General features: G+C 43.0%; 1 protein-coding gene across 8 annotated transcripts in view; it reads left to right on the top strand.

Annotated features, from left to right (window-relative positions):
• The window catches only part of NRXN3 (neurexin 3), a 464,077-nt gene that overhangs the window by 39,639 nt on the left and 396,590 nt on the right, over positions 1 to 27,848 (top strand). For all 8 annotated transcript variants that reach the window (XM_077463585.1, XM_077463586.1, XM_077463584.1 and 5 more), the window contains exon 4: positions 8,931 to 9,314. In XM_077463585.1, coding sequence (XP_077319711.1) covers positions 8,931 to 9,314 — 384 coding nt within the window. The remainder of the gene's footprint in view (positions 1 to 8,930; positions 9,315 to 27,848) is intronic.

Here is a 27,848-nt window from a genome sequence, read left to right as displayed (position 1 = left end):
AAAAAAAACAAACATGTTCATACTTACCTCCACTGTGCAACTTGTTTTGCACAGAGTGGCCCCAAACCTGGTCTTCTGGGGTCCCTCAGCAGCTCTCGCGGCTCCTCCCCACATCAGATAACCCACTCTTCTGGGGGGTTACCTTGTGGGCGCGCTCCCTAGTCCAGAATTTGTTGTCCATAGATGCCAAATGCAGGACTTTGCCCCGCCCCTCGGCACCCGCACCATTGGATTTGATTGACAGCAGCGGGAACCAATGGCTGCACTGCTCAATCTATCCAATCAAGAGCCGAGAACCCCGGGCAGAGACACAGCGCGTCCCTGTGGGTCAAGTTCGAGGGTTCAGGTAAGTAAAATGGGGGAGCTGGGGGTCCGGTCACTGCCAGGTATTTTTTCACCTTAAGGCATAGGATGCCTTAAGGTGAAAAAAAAACATAGGTTTACAACCCCTTTAAGCCTCTTTTTTTCTTCTTTTTTTTTTTTTCAATGGGCTCATAAACGTTAAAAGAAACCCTGGTGAGCGGGGTTTTTTAGCGCTGAACGGCGTTTTTTGATATTAGAGCGTTTTTACAGCTGAAAAACTCCTCTCAGAACCCACTAGTTTTGGTGTTTTTTTAATTTTAAAAAAATGCCCCAGCCAAAAACATTTGATAACAGCCAATGCGTGCACAGACAGTTTATTGACTGTAGAAAAAAAATGTCTGAAGCCGAAAACAGCAGCTGTAAAAACACCCAAAAACGTCCAGTGTTCATGAGGCCTAATAGCAGAGTTTAGGTGGGCAGTCAGGTTGGGGACCTCGGCTCAACTCCCTGTTTTTACTTCCCCCTTGGCTGCCCATTTGAAGGTGCCCTAACAGTTTTGACTGATTAAAGTACCTACCAGCAGATATAACCGCTGGATACAGACTTGTTGACTAAGCCGTTTGACTCGCTGTTGCAGCACACTCCAATTGTTTTTAATGGGCATTCTCGATGAGCTACGCCACTTTGCAAACTCTGCTTGCGGAGTTAAAATTGCTGCAGCCAGGAAGCAAAGAATTGTGACAGGGTCATATCTAATGGTCAAATTTAGGTGGACGGTCAGGGAGCAGTAAAACTGCAGCTTAGCCACCTGTTTGTTCCGCCCCTTGGCCACCCATGTGAAAGAGCCCTAACAGTTTTGACTTAGAAAGTATCCACCAACAGAACTACTGAATCCAGTCATGGTGACCCCTTTATTCTCTTCTGATTGTCTTCTGTGTCTGGTCCCTTCAGTTTCCTAATGCCTTTGGAATTGCAATGAAAGCCAAGGTGTCAGTGAGTCCATCTCCCTACAGCAGTATGATGGACCTGGACTCACGGACACCTTGACTTTTATTGCAGTTTCTGTACAGGAAAGACCTCCACCGGGTCATAACTGTCCGTCTTTCTTTTGTTAATTGCCTTGTTCTCAGCATAATGACATAAATGTAGACTATTCTACAGTGCAGTATTGTCCAAACAATGATTCTGAGGGTGGAGAACAGTTTTCTGATTTTATACACATGGAGGGATTGTAGGCAATCGAGGAAAGTTGTGTCCTCTGTACTAATTGTTTGCATCAACTTTGTGTCAGTGCTTCACTTCTGTATCTGCAGGAAAGCTGAAGGTTGATACTTTATGACCTCCTCGGAAAAGACTGACGATTGTAGAACTTAGATTTACACCTAAAATTTTCAGAAAGCTTATAAAAGCAATCTTTGGTCTCTTTTTCACATGGGAGGCTGAGTGGGGGGTAGGTAAAAACAAGCAGCTGAGAAGTACAATACAGCTGGATGAGGCTGTTTACATGCTGCAGTTGCGGAAAATTGAACGCAGCATTGCGGCGCATTAGCCCCATTCTAAACTACTGTCCAGTAAATGGGGGGGGGGGGGAGGAAAAACACGGGCATTCAAATATTCAAATACCGGCAGAATCATCTCATGAACACCTGACGCGGCTGCTTAGCCGTACTATGAAAAGCGTTTCTCCTTTTCTTTCTTTTTTACTTTCTTTCTATTATCTGTCTATCTATCTAGTTGTCAATATTCTTTCTTTCTTTTTATTATTTGTCTGTTTGTATGTATATCTATGTTTCTATCTAGTTGTCAATCTTTTTCTTTCTTTCTTTCTTTCTTTCTTTCTTTCTTTTTCTTTTTCTTTCTTTCTTCTTTCTATAATCTGTTTATCTAGTTGCCAGTCTTTTTCTTTCTTTCTTTCTTTCTTTCTTTCTTTCTTTCTTTCTTTCTTTCCTTCTCTCCTTCTTTCTCTATCTGTCTGTCTACCCGTCTTTCTAGCTATCTAGTTGTCAATCTTCTTTCTTTCTATTATCTAGTTGTCAGTGTTTTTCTTTCTTTCTTTCATCTGTCTCTCTACCAGTCTTTCTATCTATCTAGTTGTCACTCTTCTTTCTTTCTATTATCTATCTATCTGTCAATGTCTTTCTTTTCTTTCTTTTCTTTTCTTTCTTTCTTTCTTTCTTTCTTTCTTTCTTTCTTTCTTTCTTTCTTTTTTTTTTTTCTTTCCTTCCTTCCTTCCTTCCTTCCTTCCTTCCTTCTTTCTATTATCTGCCTATCTATCTAGTTGTCAATTCTTTCTTTCTTTTTATTATTTGTCTATTTGTATGTATATCTATCTTTTTATCTAGTTGTCAGTCTTTTTCTTTCTTTCTTTCTTTCTTTCTTTTTTTTTCTTTCTATAATCTGTTTATCTAGTTGCCAGTCTTTCTTTCTTTCTTTCTTTCTTTCTTTCTTTCCTTCTTTCTTTCCTATTTTCTCTATCTGTCTGTCTACCCATCTTTCTATCTATCTAGTTGTCAATCTTCTTTCTTTCTTTCTATTATCCATCTAGCTATATAGTTGCCAGTCTCTTTCTTTCCTTCTTTCCTTCTTTCCTTCTTTCTTTCCTTCTTTCTCTATCTGTCTCTCTACCAGTCTTTCTTTCTATCTAGTTGTCACTCTTCTTTCTTTCTATTATCTATCTATCTGTCAATGTCTTTCTTTCTTTCTTTCTTTCTTTCTTTCTTTCTTTCTTTCTTTCTTTCTTTCCTTCTTTTTTTCTTTCCTTCCTTCCTTCTATTATCTATCTATCTGTCAATGTCTTTCTTTGTTTCTTTCTTTCCTTTTTTTTCTTTCCTTCTTTCTTTCCTTCCTTCCTTCTATTATCTATCTATCTGTCAATGTCTTTCTTTCTTTCCTTCTTTTCTTTCTTTCCTTCCTTCCTTTATATGTCTATCTATCTAGTTGTCAATATTCTTTCTTTCTTTTTATTAGTTGTCAATCTTTTTCTCTTTCTTTCTTTCTTTTTTTTTCTTTCTTTCTATTATCTGTCTAGTTGCCAGTCTCTTCCTTTCTTTCTTTTTCTTTCTTTCCTTCTTTCTTTCCTTCCTTCCTTTCTTTCTTTCTTTTTTCATTCTTTCTATTATCTGTCTGTCTATCTAGTTGACAATCTTTTTCTTTCTTTCAATTATCTGTCTGTCTGCCCATCTTTCTATCTATCTAGTTGTCCTTTCTTTCTTTTTCTTTCTTTCTTTCTTTTTTCTTTTCTTTCTTTCTTTCTAGTTGTCAATATTTTTCTTTTTTTCTTTTTCTTTCTGCATTATAGTAACAAAAGTATTGGGACGCATGCCTTTACACGCATATGAACTTTAATGGCATCTCAGTCTTAGTCCGTAGGGTTTAATATTGAGTTGGTCCACCCTTTACAGCTTCAACTCTTCTGGGAAGGCTGTCCACAAGGTTTAGGAGTGTGTCCATGGGCATGTTTGACCATTCTTCCAGAAGAGCATTTGTGAGATCAGGCACTGATGTTGGATGTGAAGGCTGGTTCGCAGTCTCTGCTCTAAATCATCCCAAAGGTGTTCTATCGGGTTGAGGTCAGGACTCTGTGCAGGACAGTCAAGTTCCTCCACCCAAACTCGCCGATCCATGTCTTTATAGACCTTGCTTTGTGCACTGGTCCAAATCATTTGATGCAGGGGCGATTATGGTGTGAGGTTGTTCCTTGTGGGCAGCCTTCCTAGAAGAGTTGAAGCTGTTACAGCTGCAAAGGTCGGGCCTACTCAATATTGAACCCTATGGAATAAGACTGGGGTGCCATTAAAGTTCATGTGCGTGGTAAAGAAGGGTGTCCCATTTGTTTTGGTAAGTCTGTCTGTCTGGTCTGTCTGTCTATTCTATCGATCTGTCTGTGTGTCATTCTACTATCTATCAATCTATTTCTATGTTCTATCATTCTCCCAGCTATCCAACTTTCAATTTCATATCGTATGCTGCTTATTCCAGAAATATATCTGGATATTCTATATCTGTAGGTGTAAATGATTACCATTAATGACGGAGCTGGGCATAGTCCTGCACAGCACATGGTGTCTGCTCAAAAGCTGGCCTGTCCGCCCATTGCAGTTGGCTGAAGCCACGAAAAGCCGCGCTCTGAAATCCTCCTGTGTCCCTGTTGTATTAACCTTTCTAATGAAACGCTCTTGACATTTGCGCTGTGCGGAGATTGCTCACACTCCGTCATTAAGATTGATTGAATTATTCGCAGAGCGAGGAAAATAAATACCCCAATGAGGGCATTTGTTACATAAATTAGAAGAAGGTGGAAACCCCTAAACTGTATCTGACCATGGCTGTTATTTGCTGATAAAAGGCATGTACCTCTGTGTGATGGTTGCCTCAATGCCACTACAAGTAAATTCTAGAGCAGGCTCCCTCAGCAAAACATATAGTAGGGGGTTCTAGATCAGCCCTCTTAATCAAAATTAATCAAATCATGTAGTGGGATTCTAGAGCACCCCCCCCCCGAGAATCATATCGTAGGGGGGGAGCATTCACCTCAGCAAATCATATAGTGGGGGTTCTAGATCAGCCCTTTTAATCAAATCATGTTGTGGAATTATAGAGCCGCCCCCCCGCAAATCATATTGTAGGGGGTTCTGGAGCATTCACCTCAGCAAATCATATAGCGGGGGTTCTAGATCAGCCCCCCACAAATCATATAGTGGTGGTTCTAGGAAGATTCTAGAACAGACCCCTAGTTATTGAATAATTTTGGACCCCCCCTCATATATGACTGTTGTGGGTTTCTGCTTTAGAATCCTCACAATATCACATTAATTTTGGGGTTCAAACCTAATATTAGTTGGCTCTGGAGCAGGCCACCCTCTGCTAATCAGTTTTTAAAGGAAGGGGGGCTTAAATGGAAATACCGGGTAGTCGCTCACACCAACCCCATATGTAGTTCCATTCAGCCATATAATAGATTGGACTATACCGGTACTTGGTAATGGAAAAACACTAATAAAATTTAAAATCAATATAATTTTAATAAGGATATAAAACAAAACAGTAATGAAATATCACTTGAAGAAGTACAGTAATATGCACATCACAGTTGAGGTATTCCTGACGGGTTCTCCATAGGGAACATTCAACCGTAGAGAGTGCACAACAAATTTCCTCGACTAGTTTCGCGGGAACAAGCCCGCTTCCTCAGGAGGATATCTATATAAAGGTATCACAATCATTAGATAATACATACATATAAAGATATAAGCAATACAATTATCACAATGTTATTGATTTTACATACACAAATTCCCTACATGTTTAAAAAGGAGATCAGCTCACCCTACTTCAAGGAACAGGCTGCAGGCAGGGAGATCCACAAAGTCCCCACGGTGAACATGGGGGATTGGTAAACGCCGGCTCTGGGTAAATATATTATAATAATTTATCAATTGAGTAGAGGTATATCTTGAATTAAGAAGGGGAAGGGAGGGGGAGGGGGGGGGGGGGGGAAAGGAAGAGGGAAGAAAGAGGGGAGGGGGGAAGGGAGGGGGGGTGGGGGGAAGGGGGGGAAAGGGGGGGGGGGGGGCGGGAAAGGGGGAGGGGGGAAAAAAAAAAGGGGGGGGGAAGGGGGGAGAAAAAGGGGGGCGAAGGATAGGGGGGTGGGGGGGGGGGGAGAGAAAGGAGAAAACAGACCTCGTGATGGATAAATCAGTGAGATTAGGTCACTGATTTATCCATCACGAGGTCTGTTTTCTCCTTTCTCCCCCCCCCCACCCCCCCTATCCTTCGCCCCCCTTTTTCTTCCCCCCTTTTCCCCCCCTCCCCTTTCCCCCCCCTTTCCCCCACCCCCCCTCCCTTCCCCCCTCCCCCTCTTTCTTCCCCTCTTCCTTTCCCACCCCCCCCCTCCCCCTCCCTTCCCCTTCTTAATTCAAGATATACCTCTACTCAATTGATAAATTATTATAATATTATTTACCAGAGCCGGCGTTTACCAATCCCCCATGTTCACCGTGGGGGGACTTTGTGGATCTCCCTGCCTGCAGCCTGTTCCTTGAAGTAGGGTGAGCTGATCTCCTTTTAAACATGAAAAGTAAATTGAGCTTTGGCGCTAAAACCTTTTTGTGTACTATAAATATAAATGCTGATACTCTGAAGAGTTAAACGAGACCTAAAGTGGAAATCTCCCAAACTCCACTATATGCGTGATATTTAACGAATTACGTGAAACAAAAAATAAATATATAAATGAAATGTGTGTCTATTATCTTACAACACAAACAATGTGTAGTGAAAAATATGGTTAATCTGTCACAATTAAAATATTAGGTGCTTTAGTGGAAAATCATATGCGAGCCAAAAATTATGCTCAAAATCCTCAAAAGTGACAATCAGAAAAGCATTGTGAAAATACCAAGTAAAAACAACAAAAAATCATATAATGTCCAACTAAAAATATTTTTTCAAAATCGCATCATCTAGTTGCTGGAAAAACGCATGGAACTTTTATCAGATGAGGAAGGTGAAGCAAGGTGACTGGTGTAAAAGGGTTGAATGCATTCCTCTCCGGTGCGCCACTCTGTGTTAGAAAAGAGATATATATATGCGCTCACCAGACACCAAACCCTCAATGGGTTAACCGAACAGTCACAGTATGAGCCACTGTGCAGCTTTCTTAGGGCTCTGCCTCCGCTGTGCTGTGGGGATATTTTGCACTCTTCCTTCCGTAAATAGTCCGTTTAGCGTTTATACATAAAGGGAAACAGAAGTACAGCCATAGTGCAATACTGTTGTATGAACGTTCTTGTTTATTTAAAATCAGGTTACTCACAAAGTCCGAAAAGACAAATCGCTATGAAATTGATTGCGCCGGCGTTGCTGCTTGAATAACAGTGTAAGGTGCACGTCCTAGGCCACGCCCTACGCGTTTCGTCAGAGCGACGTCATCTGGAGCGTCGCTCTGACGAAACGCGTAGGGCGTGGCCTAGGACGTGCACCTTACACTGTTATTCAAGCAGCAACGCCGGCGCAATCAATTTCATAGCGATTTGTCTTTTCGGACTTTGTGAGTAACCTGATTTTAAATAAACAAGAACGTTCATACAACAGTATTGCACTATGGCTGTACTTCTGTTTCCCTTTATGTATAAACGCTAAACGGACTATTTACGGAAGGAAGAGTGCAAAATATCCCCACAGCACAGCGGAGGCAGAGCCCTAAGAAAGCTGCACAGTGGCTCATACTGTGACTGTTCGGTTAACCCATTGAGGGTTTGGTGTCTGGTGAGCGCATATATATATCTCTTTTCTAACACAGAGTGGCGCACCGGAGAGGAATGCATTCAACCCTTTTACACCAGTCACCTTGCTTTACCTTCCTCATCTGATAAAAGTTCCATGCGTTTTTCCAGCAACTAGATGATGCGATTTTGAAAAAATATTTTTAGTTGGACATTATATGATTTTTTGTTTTTTTTACTTGGTATTTTCACAATGCTTTTCTGATTGTCACTTTTGAGGATTTTGAGCATAATTTTTGGCTCGCATATGATTTTCCACTAAAGCACCTAATATTTTTAATTGTGACAGATTAACCATATTTTTCACTACACATGTGCATGTTTGTGTTGTAAGATAATAGACACACATTTCATTTATATATTTATTTTTTGTTTCACGTAATTCGTTAAATATCACGCATATAGTGGAGTTTGGGAGATTTCCACATTAGGTCTCGTTTAACTCTTCAGAGTATCAGCATTTATATTTATAGTACACAAAAAGGTTTTAGCGCCAAAGCTCAATTTACTTTTCAGATTTCTAGCCTATTCCCATTTATAGGGATAGGTTTCAAGCACAGGCAGCTTTAACCCCTTATAGTTCACTTCATTTTAGTTATTTTTAACCTGTCTGGTGAACAGGTAAATTTGTCCATAGCGCAATCTTATTTTTCCCTATTGCCGTCCTTTTTAAACATGTAGGGAATTTGTGTATGTAAAATCAATAACATTGTGATAATTGTATTGCTTATATCTTTATATGTATGTATTATCTAATGATTGTGATACCTTTATATAGATATCCTCCTGAGGAAGCGGGCTTGTTCCCGCGAAACTAGTCGAGGAAATTTGTTGTGCACTCTCTACGGTTGAATGTTCCCTATGGAGAACCCGTCAGGAATACCTCAACTGTGATGTGCATATTACTGTACTTCTTCAAGTGATATTTCATTACTGTTTTGTTTTATATCCTTATTAAAATTATATTGATTTTAAATTTTATTAGTGTTTTTCCATTACCAAGTACTGGTATAGTCCAATCTATTATATGGCTGAATGGAACTACATATGGGGTTGGTGTGAGCGACTACCCGGTATTTCCATTTAAGCCCCCCTTCCTTTAAAAACTACAAATTCTGGATGATGGTACTTTATACAATATTATAATGATTTAGACCAGAGGCGATACTCATAATATGTGACTCTGCTAATCAGTGATGGTATTCTAGAGCATTCCTGGTTTCTGAACTATATATATATATATATATATATTAGGAGGGTTCTATATCATCCACCCATTACTGCATTGTATAGATAAGCCTCTTCCATTGCCTTTATGTGTGTTAATAGTTTTTCTCTTTACAGGCACCATCTCCGTGAACAGTAAACGCACTCCATTCACCGCCAGCGGGGAGAGCGAAATTCTGGACCTGGAAGGGGACATGTACCTGGGGGGCCTCCCCGAGAACCGCGCTGGACTCATTCTGCCCACCGAGTTGTGGACGGCCATGTTGAACTACGGTTACGTGGGCTGCATCCGCGACCTTTTCATCGACGGTCGCAGCAAAAACATCCGTCAGCTAGCGGAGGCGCAGAATGCCGCCAGTGTGAAATCCTTCTGTAACCGTGTGAGCGGCAAGCAGTGCGACAGTTACCCCTGTAAGAACAACGCCGGCTGCCGAGATGGCTGGAACCGCTTTGTGTGTGACTGCACCGGTACCGGGCACTGGGGCCGCACCTGCGAGAGGGGTGAGTACTGATCTGTCAGCATTTATTAATAGAAGATGGAATAAAGGAATGTGTCCCTAACTCTGTCCCCTGCCACCCCCCTTACAAGATTCTAGATGTCTTCATTGTTACAGAATATGAGACCTCGTGTTGGGTACTACTGTGACCACGGCAGGTGGCAGGACTGGGGACATTGGAAAGATAGGTGAAGCTGGCGGATTACTCAGCCTGCTGAGATCCTCCCAAACCTGAAGTGTCCCTTTTGTGGAAGATATTTTGGGTGTACATTGACATAGACACTTCTTGCTGGCAAGAGGCAAGCATTGTGTTAAACTGATCCTGGTGTTTCTTTAACATCCCTGGCAGTATGATTAGTTCTGGTTTTAGGTGCTGAAAGCGGTACAATTATTTTGCATGGAAATTTGGCATTTTATATTGTAGTCCCGTAAATATTTTATTTTTATAATTATATCTGTTATTTATTTATCAGTTAGTATGTATTCATTTTATTTGGTCCTTGATTTTGATCTTTCTTCTGGCACGTTTGCATGCTGTATGTGAGGGAATGCTCGATGTCTTAGGATGTTTGCATAGTCTCTGATTTCTTGTGTGTGCAACTGAATTAGCCGAAAGTTATTTGTTGCTCTGATTTTTTTATTTTCCTGGTTGATGCTTCTGTCTGTAATCTTCAGCTTGTTATATTATTATTGTTGGGATAACACTTTATCTGCTGGCTCCTATTTTGGCTTGAATGGCTCCTATTTTGGCCTGACTGGCTCCTATCTTGACCCGACTGGCTCCTATCTTGGCCCGACCGTCTCCCATCTTGGCCCGACCGTCTCCCATCTTGGCCCGACTGGCTCCCATCTTGACCCGACTGGCTCCATCTTGACCGACTGGCTCCCATCTTGACCCGACTGGCTCCCATCTTGACCCGACTGGCTCCCATCTTGACCCGACTGGCTCCCATCTTGACCCGACTGGCTCCCATCTTGGCCCGACTGGCTCCCATCTTGGCCCGACTGGCTCCCATCTTGGCCCGACCGGCTCCCATCTTGGCCCGACCGGCTCCCATCTTGGCCCGACCGGCTCCCATCTTGGCCCGACTGGCTCCCATCTTGGCCCGACCGGCTCCCATCTTGGCCCGACCGGCTCCCATCTTGGCCCGACCGGCTCCCATCTTGGCCCGACCGGCTCCCATCTTGGCCTGACTGCCTGTTACATTTGCCTTTCAATAAAGTCGCAAGTGCTAAACCAGTACACCCCACAATTTTAATAAGGTCAAATTTCAAAAGCCATATACAAAAAAGCAAAGTCAATTACAAATACTACCGTTCCAGGGGCCACAAAGGACCCCTTTCTCAAGGTGACACTTAAATATAGGAGCCAGAAAGTCTCCTTGATTATCCTGACAGGCTCTTCAATTAGTCTGGCTGCCTTTTTTAAATAGGCCTGACTGTCTCCCAGGGTTGGCTAGATTGGTTCCAAGATTAGCCCGACTGTCTCCTAAATTGGCCCGACTTGCTTTTTAGATTGGACTCACTGGCTCCTAGGTAAGCTCCTAGGTTAGGCTCTTAGATTAGCCAGACTGTCTTCTAGTTTGGCTTGACGTTCTCCTAGGTTAACCTGACAGGCTCCTAGATTGCTGGATTGGCCTGACTGCCTCCTAAATCGGCATTTCTCCTGCACTGGCCTGGTTGGTCCCTAGAATGGCCTAACTGGTTGATGTCAATTTTTTTCTGAATGCACATTATTGTGCACTCTCCTGGAACTTTCACTACTTGATGTTTTTTCTTCTTCTGAGCTTCCCCCTGTGCTTTTCATCCATGCCTTTCAGTGCACCATCAGCTCAGGTTACCTCTGTTGTCCTGGAATATTGGTAGAGCGGCTCGCCGGGTGCAGTGGGGTCCAGAGGGGTAGAACTACCGGTATATCTTATAGAACAGAATCGACTTGGTGGAGAATGCGGTTTAGTAAAGGTAGCCGGAGGGTGCAGACCAACCAATAAAGTCCTTACAGTCTTTTTATTAAATACTGACACAATGTTGTATAGTTTGGCTGCTTGTTGCATTACACAGGAAGGAGGTGAAAGCAGAAATGGAATATTGTTGCTCATTTCAGCACTTTCTTATTCCAAAATAATTTTTTGTATATACTGTATGGATGTAATGCAGTGCCTCCCCCTGGTGGTGGCATGCAGTACTGCACTCATCTGGTGAGCTCATTGCCATTTTCCATGTGTGACCCCCGCCGAGTCTCTTCAGGTAATAATGGGGGAAATTAGGAGAAGACGGTGTGCGGAATGCAATCTCTTCTGCTGACACTCAGGAAGTGTCCTCACCAGTCCTCTGATTATCAGGCCTCCTTCACCAGCTGGGGCCTTCTAGGTTTCTAGAGTTAACCCTTCGCATGCCACAGCCAGGAACATGACTAACCCCAATTCACTTCCCACCCAGAGGAGGTGTAGAGAATTGTCTGCTATATGTCACAAATCATTTTATTTAAAATATCGGGGGGGGGGGGGGGTGTTGGTTAGGACTTTTGGGGCTATCCCCTTCATGTTGGGGGATGAGTTCTATTGAGACTATACTGCTATGTGTGTGGATACCATCACTGCCATCCTGGCATATACATTCAGCTGTTAACTTAGAGTTCATATACCATCCAGCCTTAAAGTGATATTAAACATACGATGGTTAATTGCCTTAATCCCTACAATTTATGTATAAAGATCATGCCGCTGTATTTAATTTATTACCAAAAATTGTAGTACCTTATTTAATCGTTCAGAGATCACGACATTTCCCAGGTTTTTCCTGTCCTCCAGGAAATAGGGAGGAGTTTATAGTAGATGTATGCTCAAGCAGCAGAGGACGTCTGTATTTTGAATTTGTATCCCTGATGCAGCCTGAGTGTAAGCCAGCCATTGCCACATCTACTGAGCATGCTCCAGTTTCAGTTCCCTTCTATGCTGTTCATTTCCCCTTTTTGTTCTTATCTGGAGGAAATCTGTCTGTACAGTGGTGATTGGTGCTGTGTCAGTCACGTGACATAAAAAAAAAGCTCTCAGAATGAAAATAAAAAATAAAAAATAGCAACAAAGTAGAGCTGCACAATTAATCGTTAAAAAATCGTGATTTTGATTCAACCCCCTCACGATCTTAATCCGGCATTTCCACGATTCATTCAAGTGCTGAGCCGTTCTCTGCTCACTCAGTTGTAAAAAAACAAACAAAAAAAAACACAAAAAAAGCCCAAAACAACCATCTGGCAAATGTTTATCAACATTGCTCAGCGCTAAGAGATAATAGGAAACATTGGGGGTTATTTACTAAAGGAAAATCCACTTTGCACTGAAAGTGCACTTGTAAGTAAAGTCGCTGTAGACCCGAGGGGGACATGCAAGGAAGATAAAAAACAGCATTTTAGCTTCCACATGATTGGATGATAAAATCAGCAGAGCTTCCACTCCGTTGAAAAAATGACTGAAGTTCTGCTTTAACCATTTGCCAACCACCGCATGCCGATGTACATCGGCACAATGGCAGCGGTGGGCAAATGGGCGTACCTGTATGTCCCCTTTAAGAGCCGTGGCTAGCAAGCGTACAGCGTGACCGTGCCCTCGGGACCGGCAGATTCGATGTCCACCAGTCTCCCGGTGATCGTGTCACGGAGCCTCAGAACCGGGAAGTGCCTATGTAAACAAGGCATTTCCCCGTTCTGGCTTGTGTCATAACAGATCACTGCTCCCTGTCATCAGGAGCAGTGATCGCTGTCATGTGACTTGAAGCCCATCCCCCCCACAGTTAGAATCACTCCCTAGGACACACTTAACCCCTTCATTGCCCCCTAGTGGTTAACCCCTTCACTGTCAGTGTCATTTACACAGTAATCAGTGCATTTTTATAGCGCTGATTGCTGTATAAATGACAATGGTTCCAAAATAGTGTCAAAAGTGTCCGATGTGTTCGCCATAATGACGCAGTCCCGATAAAAATCGCAGATTGTCGCCATTACAAAAAAAAAATTGAATAATAAAAATGCCATAAAATTATCCCCTATTTTGTTGACGTTATAACTTTTGCGCAAACCAATCAATATACGCTTATTGCAATTTTTTTATTTTTTTACCAAAAATATGTAGAAGAATACATATTGGCCTAAACTGAGGAAAAAAAAAATGTTTTTTTGAACATATTTTTGGGGGATGTTTATTATAGCAAAAAGTATTGCGTTTTTTTATTTTTTTTAAATTGTTGCTCTTTTTTTAACACGCAAAAAATAAAAAACGCAGAGGTGATTAAATAACACCAACAGAAAGCTCTATTTGTGGGAGAAAAAGGATGTCAATTTTGTTTGGGTGCAACGTTGCACAACCGCGCAATTGTCAGTTAAAACAACGCAGTGCAGAATCTCAAAAAGTGCTCTGGTCAGTAAGGGGGTAAAATCTCCCAGGGCTGAAGCGGTTAAGTGAGTCCGGGTAATTGCTGTGGATTTCAGATTAAGGTCAGCTGGCAGGCTCTGCAGGCTAATCCTCTAGTACCTCCCCCTTGCTTCTGGAAACTTCTGGAATGTTCCAGAACTTAGTGGGAGGGGGTATAGAGTTGGCAGCCTGAATGTTCAGGGGATCTCTGGCCAATAGGCCGCTTCCTGACGGAGGATGTAAGGTGGAAAAATATGAGTTGCCCGGCTGTGCAGGAGTAGGGCGACCCAAAATCCAGTGGCCCTCTAGGGGATAGCGCTACATATAAAATCTGAAAATGATTTTTTATCGTCCAATAGCAGGCCAGTCACCCCGGGGTGTCCAGGTACCTATGGCAGCAAGTGAACATATTGCCTGTGATCTGAAAGGCCAGTCCCTGCAGCCTCTTCTCCCCCACACTGGTGGTTGGATGCCTCTAATGTTGTCTGGACTGATATGGAGCCCATAATTCTACATTGGATGTGAGGACACAGAGGAACAGACCACTGCTGGAGAATAGGGGAGCGCTCTGTGCTGGGGAAGCAGAGGATCAGGTTTTCTGTCTCCTACACCTAAATGAGCATTCAACCCTTGCAGTTCTAGGGGCAGCCCCTCTGCAAGCGAGGATTTTCCCAATAGTTGGGCTTCTAAAGAGCCCTTCCTTCCATGTCAGTTGGTAATGTCGCTTCCTAGTATTACATTTTCAGCTTTCATTTAAAATAAATCTCTGGTGGTCCTTGCTGAGGCACTTCCTGTTATAGGGTGACAACGATCTCTGTCTCTGTCTGCCAATTGTTCTGCGTTGTCACCCTGTCATATGGGCTTCCATTGAAGACTTGTGGCCATGTAAACACACAATACACAAGTATGGTCCACTGTTATTACCATTAGGAAATATACCATGAAAGTTGCCATGCAGTCGTCGCTGGAGTGCGTATAGACGGGAAGTGACTGCAAAGAGGCTGCATGAAAGCAGCAGCACTAAGATGGAACAAAAGCTGGAAAAAAAATGGCAAACTCAAGAGTTTACTTTTAAATTTGACTTTTAGCTACTTATAATGCAGTGTGGAGCAGAGCTCAGACAGGAAAAGGGAAGAGCAACACTATGGGGGTTATTTACTAAAGGAAAATGCACTTGGAGGTAAAGTCGCTGTAGATCCGAGGGGGACATGCAAGGAAAATAAAAAAACGCATTTTAGCTTGCACATGATTGGATGGTAAAATCAGCAGAGCTTCCACTCATTTCAGATCTACCCCTTAGATTTATAAAAATAGCGACACTTTACCGCCGACGCCCGCACCGCCCCAGTGGGAAAGGGGCCTTAGAGCGACTGCACTTCCAAGTGTACTTTCAGTGAAAAGTGGATTTGCCTTTCAAAAATAACCCCCTATGAGTTAGTTGGGTGTGCTGCATACCTATTCACTAATAGGAAGAGAGAGCAGAGGGAAGAGCCCAACAGTCTGCTGCTGCTTCTTTAATGTCCACTCACAGGCTGGAGTTGGGGGAAGCGTTGTATTGCGTATCTACAGAAGAGGAAATATTAAGTCACCAATTTGTTGTTACAGTTTGGCAAAGCTGTGTAAATCCCAGGACTGGCTGGACGGGGATATGACATGGAGATTTCGCTATATGTAATCAATCTCACCTGCACTAATACGCGCCCTTTCAGTATAATGTTATAATGCATCTTACCTATCACTCTGTTTCCCGCATATCCCCAATGAAACAGACATGACCACCGCTTACGTCCTCATCTCAGCATGACTGCCCTCCACTGAGCATCACACTGGCTCCTTTATTCAAAGACAACAGAAGCAATGACCCACAGGAAGTCCTGACCCCAACAGCCAATCGCTTCCTCCATGGGAAATGACCTCACAGGATATGAATGTCAACACAGGAAATCCATCCAAAGGATGAGTTTATACAACAACCAATGAACAATGACTACTGTCCAGTGTGGATGTACAGTCTGCAAGTGTACGCCATGGCACCCCAAATATATTGATCAGGCATACAGGGGTGACACGAGCGCACGTCTGCTAAACCGATAATGTCTTTGCAGAGCAAACACATCCCCCCCCTCCAGACGATCGTTCTGTGCATCGCACAGGGGCCCTTTGCTGGCGGACATATCCCCACTCTGCCAACACTTCTCTACATCCCCAAGGAGCTGTTCACTACTAAACAGATCTCAACTTGGTAATAAATAAGCGCACCTGTTAGTGTGTGAAACGCGTCTACCGAACTGTTTGTAACACTTGGGATGTTCTTTATTAAATAAGAATTTTGATGGACCTTGGATTGCGGCCATTTCTTCAGTGTTCAGTGCCAGTCTGTCCCAGTCAGCTCTTTAGAGCGATCTGCGGGAGAACTAACACTGGGAGACACTATGACAATACATATTGAAATACATCTTCATAAAATTTCCACAACAGATACAAAAGCAGTCTCTGTGTGTTTAGCTGCTCATCTTTGCCTTCTTATATGCCTTTAAACTACCACAGGTTGGCAATTGATAGAGGAGGTCTGGGAAATGACCAATAATGGTGTAAAGCGTGCCTGGACGTAAGAGGGAGTGAAGTTCTGTGTAGTTCCCGAGATTGTATCTCCAATCGAATACGGAGGACAAGTATAAAAATGGCACCCTATGGGGCTTCTCCAGGCAGGCTCCCCCCCCATTGGTTAACCCCAACTCCCAGGATGCTTTGCAGGACAGGCCACTGGTCATTACAGCCACATTGCCGGAGGATGTTGCCGGCCTGGTACCGAGTCCCCAGACAGCGATTTTCCAATTAATTTCACAAAGCAGCCAGCCGCGTCTCTCCACTCCATTTTAATCCAGTGGCCCCCGGAGGGAACGTGAATGATAAGCTGATAAGATGCACATGGAGGCCGGAGCCAAGACCGCAGCATGATCTCATCTGGATAGCGGTGGAGCCGTGCTGCAGAGAGTTTAACCCCCCGGCTCACGGGCGCAACGCACCAGCCGAGATTTATGTCTGGATGAGCGTCTGGAGAGGGGAATTGACGTAAACTGGATGCAATCACTCCGAAGAATCTTCCAGGGGCTGACACCATGTGAATAGTGATGAAGGTGCAACTTGAGGAATGCTTGTCTCTCAATGTAGATTATTGCCCCCCCCCCCCCATAATATGTTCTGCACGGGGGGGGGGGGGGGGGGGTTCGGTAGGCTGACACATCTGTTATCCATTCTGTGAGCACCTTTTATTTCTTTGATGCCTTCCAAACCAGGCTCAGGATTTTCCCAGCTGTATATTGTTTGAATATATTTGGGAAGTTATGTATTTGTGTTCTTTCGGGGCTCCTGGACACACCCGGCGGTAGTTCTGCCATTTCTGTAGCCTTTGTTGAGGTTTTCTTGACCAGGCTGGTCGGAGACCATCCCACTTCCTTAGTTCTCTGCAGATGAAAGCCTCTTCAGGCTAAATTTGTTTTATCTACCTTATAGAGCTTTTGGGCTGTGGGAGGAACCCTTGATGAACAGCATACAAACTTCGTGCTGATAGCATCCTGGTAGGAATTAAACCCAGGAGTCCAGAATTATAAAGCGAAGAACGAAGAACACGATGTTTATTGTGGCAGGCCAGCAAAATAACCAACTATGTAAACTGCTGCGGCATCTCGCCTTCTAATTTGCATTGAGTTACAATGGTGTAGTTTGATCACTGTGGGAGAAAAGACTGAGGATATTCTTCCTCCTACCTGCAGTAAACTGATGACCTTATCTTAGCCTAGGCAAAGTCATGGACTGGAGCTCAAGGATGACTTTTTAAGGAGGAACTTCACCCCCTCCATTACACCCCCCCCCCCCCCCACCACACACACACACACCTTACCCCCCTATTCAGGGTTGACTTTGATCCAACTACACACCTACCTAGAAGATCTTTTTTGTTTTGTCCTGTTGTGATTCATTGCAAACAAAAACCAGGAATAACAGTGGCAATGGGACTTTGAGGTCATTCCAACCAAGGTAGTACAGGAGGCTAGATTGCAAGCACAATCCAGATCTACGCATTTCACGGAACAAATCGCTACTTCAGGACCTCTGAAGCCTCATAAAGATATTTGATAAAAATATTTGCACTTCCACCATCTCTGCAACTTAAGTCTGACCCGAAAGTAAGAGACAAATAATGAGCCCCCTCCAGCCTTTGGGAAACCCTCATAGGCACCACAAAAGTCAAGCTGATCATGTGCACCTGGTAGACTCGCTGGACAAACTGGCCCGCACATGGCATATTAGAGGGCTGAGCATTTAGGATATCAGTTGTGAGGTTGTAGTTGCTCCCCCCCCCCCCCCAAGGGAAAATGGCCACCACCTATAAGGCCTATAATGAGGCAAAGAGTAGTCTATGGCTGGCCATATATTTTACAATTTTTTCTTTTACAACTTTCCTTTTAGATTTACCAAAACCATATGATATGAGGTCAAACTAAACACTTTCAAATTGTATGCACTCAGGCAGGCCCTTGCACTACATAGCTGAAGGTGAATCTAAAGGAAATTTTGCAAGAAAATTGTATAATGTATGGCCAGCCTAAAAGTAGTCAACGTGACTTTCTACTTTTTCAAGGGGAGGATTGGGGTACATCTCAAAATATTCACACGAAAGTGTTGTCACTTTTATTTAAAAAAACAACAACAACAAAAAAAAAGTGGTTGTCGTTTTCCCTTGTCTGGGCCTTTTAGGTTGTGTTCATTTTTCCTTGGGGGAGCAACCCATGACAACACATCTGTGACGCTCAGCCCTCTAATATTTCATGTGTGGGTCAGTTTATCCAGCGAGTCTACATGGTGCATATGATGATCATATTGATTTATTTTTTTTATTTTTTGGGTGCCTATGAGGGTTTCCCCATGGGCCGGTGGGGGCTCATTATCTGCCCTCTACTTACAGGTTGAACTTATGTCGCGGAGGTGGTAAAAGTATAACAAATACTGTATCATCTTTGTGACTTCAGCGGTAATAAAGTGGCGGTTTAAACCTTGAAATGCGTAGACCTGTACTGTATTGTGTTTGCCTTCTGTACTATTGTGGTTTTATTAATGTCTTCATATGCCTTTTTGGTGGATTTTAAATACTGAACTGTGATAAGATATTGCCAAAGTTTTATATTCACTTTTATGTGTTAATGATGACTCATATATTCCCTACCAGAGGCAAAACTAAAGTCCCATTGTATATAATTTAGTTTTTTTGTTTAAGCATGTTGGGATTGTATCTCCTATACTCTACTCGTCACATGCCTGATGAAGGGGTCCTGCGTGGCTTCGAAACGTGGCTTTCTGCTGTAATTATATGATCGCTGATTAAAGTTTAGGACTGATTTTTGGAGATCCTGGTGTGGTGGTCACATTACTTTCTTTGACTATACACGGTTCCAGACGGTGGTCGCTTCAGCACCCATTTATGAATATAGTCATCTTTACAGGAATGTGTGCGGTGGGAATATTGCATTGAAAGTCCTGTACAGACGGTCCCCTAGTTACAAACATCCGACTTACAAACGACTCCTACTTGCAAACGGAGGGAGACAACAGGAAGACTGAGGAAATCTACCCGCAGGAAGGGAAATTTACTCCTGCGAGCCCTTGTACACACGGGATGGAAATTCCGTCGGAAAATGTCCGATCGGACCGTGTTGTCGGATAATCCGACCGTGTGTGGGCTTCATTGGACTTTTTCTTTTTCCGTCGGAATGTCCGACCGACAAAGTTTGAGGGCTGGATATAAAAAATTTCCGACAACATGATCCGATCGGACAAAGTCCGATCGTTTGTAGAGAATTCCGATCAGACAAAGTGCCACGCATGCTCAGATCAAATTCCTAGACCAAAGCTATTGGCTACTAGCCTGAATGTAGTCCCGTCGTAACTAAATTACGTCATCGCGTTACGAACGATCGGATTTTCTGACCGTGTGTATGCAACACCAGTTTTGGACAAAATCCGTCGGACAAAATCCAACGGATTTTGTTGTCGGAATGTCCGACCGTGTGTACAAGGGCTTGGGAAAAAGGCACCTCAACTGATGCTTTATCACCAAGGCTTGTTTCCACAACAACCCAAAATTTTCAAAATCCAATTGTCATTGGTACAGAAAGTGAGGGGCACAGACACCAAAACAAATGTTACAACCCTTCCCTAGGCTATCCAAAAAGCTTAAATATTTTTTTTAGCTGAAGCTACACTTGAAAAATGTATATGTTCCGACTTACAAACAGATTCAATTTAAGAACAAACCTACAGACCCTATCTTACTTGTAACCCGGGGACCGCCTGTACTCTATTGCCACAATCAACACCCCACCTTAAATATTGTATATTTGGAAAATTGTGATCCCTTGCACCACTGCCACAGCCTTGTCCCACACCGCCATCTTTGTTCCTGACACCATCAGATGCAGGCTGCCTATTCCTGGTTCAGGCAGCCCAGACTGATGACATCATCCCAGACTAGGCAAAGTCATGGGACTGGAAGAACTTCACCCACCTTCTCCCTATTTTTCCCCTCTTTTGCACATTTTACTCGTTATACTCATTATCCAAGGTTGTCCTCAAAGCACATACATACCCAGTGGATCCAGCGTTGTTCTTCTGTGATCCACCACACTGCTGTCACAGCCTCGTCCTGTACCACGTTCTTTGTTCCTGACCTAATTGGGTTCTGAATGACTTTTTGGTTTTGTAGCCTGGTCCCTGATGTGTGGCAGGCTTTCCTTCTTCCAGCCACTGTCAGTGGAAAGTGAAGCACCAGGGATAGGTGACATACCGGGTTCGCCGAAAAAAAGACCTAGCGTGATTGTCGGTGATGGCTGCAATATAAGCTCTACCCCCCAAATAAGCCCTAGTTAAAGTCCTTGTAGGTCTTATTTTCAGGGTAGGGCTTATTTTTGGGGAAACAGGGTAGGGCTTATTTGGGGGGTAGGGCTTATATTGCAGCCATCACTGACAATCACACTAGGTCTTATTTTTAGCGAAACAGGGTACATACAGTATTTCAGGAGAAGGTCCATCATAAATGTTCGAGTTTTTCCTGCAATAATGAACCTGTTACTGGATATGGTGAGGTGTCAGAATCTCATTTGTGCTGTTGCTGAGAAATCCGCATTCAATTTCCTATTCTGTGTGATAGGCATGTTGTCTGCCTGGAAAGAGAACACACTCTGCCTCTCGTCTTCATGGTGCAGTCCAAACTTGAAATCTGGCACTAATGGCATTTGCCTGAATTTATAGGAGAGTTGCTAAACACCATTAAGCTGTTATGAAATGCCTCAGTAGCTTTTACATGCCAAAGACTCCAGTTCTGCACCAAATTTGCAGATGCACATACCAATGTTATAATGTGTACATGGGTACTCCAAACTGCAGCTCTTTCCACTGTGGTCTCCGGTTTACTTTTCGAAAAAATGGGGTCCCCTGAATCTTCCAGCCTTCAGTTTGAGGTCCCATTGATGTTTTACCTCTGTATCTGGGGTCCTCCTGGATCTTCTTCCCCTGAATATTGAATCACATCTATCTTCTTTCTTAATTATGAAGTCTTCCAGATCCAAGATTCATGGGGACCTTCCACTGCTGAATCTGGTGCCCCTCTGATTTTTCCACTCCTGAGTCTTGAGTTTAAGGGATCTTCCACCCCAGAATTTGGCACCCTACTTTCTATTCCTGAATCTGGATTTCCATGGACCTTCTCCTGAATACATGGCTCCTTGGATTTCCAGGGCCCATTTGAGTCCCCTAGATATCCCCCCCCACTGAGTCTGGGGTTCCCTGAAACTTCTGCCTCTGAATCTGAGGGCCTCCAGATTTTTCCTGCTGAATCTGCTGTCCCCTTGATCTTCCAGTCTTGAATTTGGGGACCCCCAGATCTACCACCCTTGAGTCTGCCCCTTCCCCAACTCCAATCTTTTACCCCAGACTCTGGATGTGTTGGACCTTCTAGTCCTGAAAATGAGGTATATCATATATCTATCCCTAAATGTGGAACGCAGAATCTTTCACCCCTAAATGTAGGCTTCTCTGGATCCCCCACCCCTGAATCTGGGATCCCCAAAAATCTTCCATTCCTTAGTCTGGGGTGATGGTGATCATTGTTGTTTCAGTCATCTCCCACTTGACTTGATGATGTTTCTTAAAGTTTTATGTAAGTTTTATTTTCTTCCTTGTGGTTGGTTGCACCCTGTGTATTCATCGCTCTTCCAGTGGAGGGCGCTCTCCTCCTCCTTCTATACATGTAAAACCTTTTGTAATTAGAAAAGCTCTTGAATTGGGGATTTCCTGTAATCCTGTGCTCTGGAAAAGCATGATTTATTGCACATTTAACCCTTCATCTGCCAGCGGGGGGGCCAGAGCCTGCAACCAGCCTTAATCCAGTCGGCAGCGGCTCTACAGCGCGAGAGTTAATCAGAGTCGTGGGGCTCTCTGTGCACAAAGCAATTGAAAGATTAGAGATTTAAGAGCATAACCCCGTGCGCTTGTAATAATCTCAGAGGAGTTTATCCAGAGAATGAGAAACCTTTTCTAATCCGTCTCCACACATCGCCTGAGCATCCCGGAGCCACCGGCTGCATTATACTCACAGCACCGCCATTATGGCTGTGTCAGTACACACTGCTCCTTCCTGACCGTCATTTCATGCCCCAATAAATATTGTCCCCACATCTACAAGAGAGCTCTGCCATAACCAGCGCTTGTCTTGCCGCCAGGACGCTCCTCACTCAGCAAAGGCAACAAGCAAAGTGCAAAACCCGAAAACAACCAATCATCAATCTGCTATCCAGCGGAGTTCTGGAAAGTGGAGCCTGACTGGTTGTAATGGGAGAGGGTGCTTTACTCTTACAAATGATTAATCCTGATGTGTTGTCTAAAGTGTGCATGTCACTGGGCTGGAGAAATTAGAGTGCAAGCTCCTTTGGTGCAGGCTGATGCAACAGGCCTCAGCGTTCTTTGTACAGCACTACAGTATATGTCAGAGCTATATAAATGTATAATAGTGTGGAACTGTGGTCGGATATTAGAGTGTAAGCTCCTCTGGTGCAGAGACTGAAGTGATTGGTTCCGTGTTCTCTGTACAGCACTGCAGTATATGTCAGAGCTATATAAATGTATAATAATAGTGTGTGACTATGGTAGGGACCGAGTGTAATCTCCTCTAGTGCAGGCTGATTTAATTGGCTCAGTGTTCTCTGTACAGCACTACGGTGTATGTCGGAGCTATAAAAATTTATAATAATGTGTGAATGTGGTGAGATATTAGAGTGTAAGCTCCTCTGGTACAGAGACTGACGGGACTGATTCAGTATTCTCTGTACAGCATGGCAGCATATGTCAGAGCTATATAGATGTATAACAATAGTATGCGACTTGGGTGGGGACAGCAGAGTGTAAGCTCCTCTAGTGCAGGTGGATACAACAGGCTTAGTGTTCTCTGTACAGCACTACAGTCTATGTCAGAACTATATAAATATATAATAATAGCATGTGATAGAGACTGAGTGTAAACTTCTGTAGTGCAGGCTGATGCAATATAGTGTTCTCTGTACAGCACTACGGTATATGTCAGAGCTATATAAATGTATAGTAATGGTGTGTGAATGTGGTAAGATATTAGAGTGTAAGCTCCCCTGGTGCAGAGACTGAACTGATTGGTTCAGTGTTCTCTGTACAGCACTGCAGTATATGTCAGAGCTATATAAATGTATAATAATAGTATGCGACTTTGGTGGGGACGTTGGAGTGTAAGCTCCTCTAGTGCAGGCAGATGCAACAAGCTTGGTGTTCTCTGTACAGCACCACAGTATATGTCAGTGCTATATAAATGTGTAATAATAGCATGTGACTGCCCGAGACTGAGTTTAAAGCAAGAGATTGAACAATCAGATAGTGTATGGCCAGGCTTAAGGTCTTCATCTTTACTTGGATTGGACTGACGCTCTTTCAGATTGACCCATAAGGTGGAGGACATTGTTGAATCTCCTGTGAATCTCGTTGTATGGACTGCACTGCCCCCCTCCTGTATCATTGTACATTATGAATAATATAGTTTGATAACGTATTGGGTTTCTCCCATTTTTACACATCTTATTTGTGTTATCATCTGTGTGCTGTGTACATTGTTTTTTTGGTCTCTTTCACCCTCGGTATTGGCTCGTCGGAGGTCTTTTCTTTGAACATCAATAAAGATTTCTCTATCTTGTGTGGAGGAGAGAGCGGAGCGCTATCTTTGCAATTATCTTTACATTCGTCTTTTGTGAAGCTGCACTGACAGTAGCAGTAAGTCAGTGCAGGAGGAAGGAGAGGCCGGCCCGGTGCTCCGCCATGGCCATCCTCTTCATACAGAGAGAGCAGTATTTGCAGCACAGATGGTGGTTCCTGAAATTGTGGCCGATTGATCTTATTTTTCCAAGGTGGTGAAGATTGAGTGAGTTGTGTGATGAAGAGGGTCCTGATCGCCTTCCTGTAAGGCTCACCGCTGACGCTGGTGGCGGCACAGTGTGAAAGGGGTCTTAGAAAAGTGAATATTCATTTGCTTTTCCAACACACTTGGGTGGGCTCTGAGTGCAATGCTCTTGTTTTTTCAAAATTGTCAGTCTTTTTTTTTTTTGTTAATAGTGCAAAAAAAAATATATATATATATATCCAGCGGTGATCAAATACCACCAATAAAAAGCTCTATTTGTGGGAGAAAAATTACATAAATTGTATTTGCGTACAGCGTCGCTCGACCACACAATTGTCAGTTAAAGTGAAGCAGTGCTGTATTGGAAAAAAAAATGGAAGTAAAGTGGTTGTATCTCTCCATCTGAACAGTGTTTATAAACAATGTTACTTTGTATCAACCTTTCTCTAAACAATGTTTATTTTTTTTATGCATGCTTTATTTTAGAAACATTTTATGTTTGCATAGTAATAAACTGGAAGGGTTACAAGCTGAAAAAAATACAATACAAACCACCCTACAGTGGGTGTTGTAAATACCAGAACACAAGCCTGAACAATGTTTATAAACAATGCTACTCTGTATCTCTGACTCCCTCTATACCATGTTTATAAACAACGTTACTTTCTATCTCCGTCTCCTTCTGTACCATGTTTATAAACAATGTTACTTTGTATCTCTCTGCCTCCCTCTGCACCATGTTTTAAAAAAAAAATATTTACTTTGTATCTCTCTATCTCCTTCTGTACCGTGTTTATAAACAATGTTACTTTGTATCTTTCTAATGTATGATCAGTGTTTATCAACAATGTTACTTTGTCTCAATGTTTATAAACACTGGATCAGAGTGTCCTTTTTTGAGAGCAGCAGCTATTATAGCTGATATCTGACAGCTGGCAATTGCCGGCAACCTCAGGGAGGGGCAGCAAAGGGGCAGAAGGACAGGGTGTTCCACACATGTCATGTGTTTTTTTTTTTTTGGGCTTGGGTAGCATGCTCACATTTGGTTAAGGATGGCTGTTCCTAAGAGGAACGCTTTTTATATAATTCTATTATGGCCCATTTTAAAAGCAGAATATTGAGTTGGGAGTAGTAGGAACATGGGGATGTCTGTAGTGAAAGTCTCTTCAAAGACCTGTGATGGTGGAAGAAGCTGCCATACCGTGTTATAGCTGAAGATAAATCACTGCTATTTCTGCAACTTAAGCGGGAATAGTTGTAACAGACCACAGGGGTCCAGTACTTTTCTTTAAACGCCATTTCGCTTTCGTTCATTGAAGGACACAGCGGAGATCTTAATCCCTGACCATTGGGTTATGGCGCCAACTTCTGTAGTAGATGATTCCATAACCAAGTGATCAGAGATCACGATATCCAGATCTCCGCCGTGTCCTTCAAAGGATGCAGAGAAAGGGATTTTCTCCTATTTCTATAATGAGTCTGTCCTGTGGACATCATTTCCTGTTGTAGATGGGAATTGTCTTAATATGTAGAATAGATGGTGTATGGATATAAAGAGAAGATTTGCAGAATATTATTCCTGTCTGTATTGTTCTTAGTTTTGGCTGATCTTTCTCGGTTGTAGGGTACATTATTTAACCGATTCACCTGATTCTACTGTAATCTGGTGGTACACAGTGAAGAGGTGAGGGGAATATAAAATCCGTGCACCATAGATTGTGATCTGGGTTTGTGTAGCTGTCATGGATGCCAGTGTTATCGCTGTGTGTAAATGTTCTGGTGACATTTTCAGTGGGCCGGAGACAGAACAACCCCCCCCGCCGCCCCCTCTCCTCCCCCTTCCCCCGCACCGACTCATATCCCTGGGCTACAGCTAACATTTACTGTATCATCTTCTTCAAATACCCCCATGGAGTGTTCATCTCCCGTGTGAGCTGTGTGTATAGTATGTACTGTGTGTACTATGGGAATACTCAGTGTGTCTGCCTGTAATACTGTGTCTGTGTTTTGTGTATTATAATTTTTGTGTATGGTACATTACTGTATTGGTGTGTGTGTAATAATGTGTATGTTGGGGTGCGTGTATAGTATTGTGTGTGTGTGTGTGTGTATATATATATATATATATATATATATATATATAATCTAGTACTGTGTGTGTAGTACTATGTATGTTTGTGTTGGGGTGTGTGTGTGTGTGTGTGTTGGGTGGGGTGTTTAGTACTGTGTGTGTTTTAGGGGTGTGCACCTATAGTAGTGTGTGTGTGTGTGTGTGTTAATAGAATAGAGTATGTGTAGTGCTGTGTATGTAGTGCTATGCATTTGTATAGTATAGTGTGTGTAGTGCTATGTATAGTATAGTGTGTTTGTGTGTATAGTATGGTGTTTGCAGTGCTATATGTGTGTATGTATAGTATAGTGTGTGTGTGTGTATAGTATAGTGTGTTTGTGTGTGTATAGTATGGTGTTTGCAGTGCTATATGTGTGTATGTATAGTATAGTGTGTGTGTGTATGTATAGTATAGTGTGTTTGTGTGTGTATAGTATGGTGTTTGCAGTGCTATGTGTGTGTATGTATAGTATAGTATAGTGTGTGTGTATAGTATAGTATAGTGTGTGTGTATAGTATAGTGTGTTTACGGTGCTGTGTGTGTATAGTATAGTGTTTACAGTGCTGTGTGTGTGTGTGTGTGTGTGTGTGTATAGTATAGTGTATTTAGTGCTGTGTGTATAGTATAGTGTTTACGGTGCTGTGTGTTTATGTATATTATATAGTGTGTTCAGTGCTGTGTGTATGTATAGTATAGTGTGTTCAGTGCTGTGTGTATGTATAGTATAGTGTGTTCAGTGCTGTGTGTATGTATAGTATAGTGTGTTCAGTGCTGTGTGTATGTATAGTATAGTGTGTTCAGTGCTGTGTGTATGTATAGTATAGTGTGTTCAGTGCTGTGTGTATGTATAGTATAGTGTGTTTAGTGCTGTGTGTACGTATAGTACCATGTGTATCTAGTACTTGGTAAAAGTTGGCTGCTCTCCTATACATTGCAGTTGTGTACGGCATTTTATCATGGATTAGTGTAACGCACAACACTCCATTGCATCTTAAAACACAAGTACGGTAGTTCCAATGGACCGGCATTGCAGAGTACCACAATGAACAGGCCATGCATTGTGGTGTGTTGTGTTAACCAACTGAAAAGTTTGGGTCAGTTTTCCTTCATTTGCTGCACATTGGTGGCCTATGTGTGAGTAGGCTGCCCTTACACAACGCACAAAGTACACTCTAATGTGCGTTAGCTGATACATGACAAGGCCCTAGAAGATATTCTTGTTGGTCACAATTTTCACCATGGGCTTCATCTAAAGTCAGTGGGACAGTCCCCAATAATTGCCCAGGGCGGCCTGCAAGACTAGAATGTCAGCCGGCCGTGTTTGCTCCATCCGGACCATCCTGAAGGTGTGAGATCAGACAAAGGCGAGGTTTGGGATTGGTGCCCGCCGGGTCCTGGAGGCAGGTAGAGGTTAGTGTAGACCAGTGATGGCGAACCTTGGCACCCCAGATGTTTTGGAACTACATTTCCCATGATGCTCACACACTCTGTAGTGTTGATAAGCATCATGGGAAATGTAGTTCCAAAACATCTGGGTTGCCAATGTTCACCAT

Source organism: Lithobates pipiens, unplaced genomic scaffold (genome assembly GCF_037356315.1).
Source record: "Lithobates pipiens isolate NorthernLeopardFrog02 unplaced genomic scaffold, aLitPip1_a1.2 Scaffold_30, whole genome shotgun sequence".
NCBI classification, from domain to species: Eukaryota; Metazoa; Chordata; class Amphibia; order Anura; family Ranidae; genus Lithobates; species Lithobates pipiens.
Note: the sequence above shows the minus strand (reverse complement) of the source record. Positions and strands in the feature narration are given on the sequence as shown.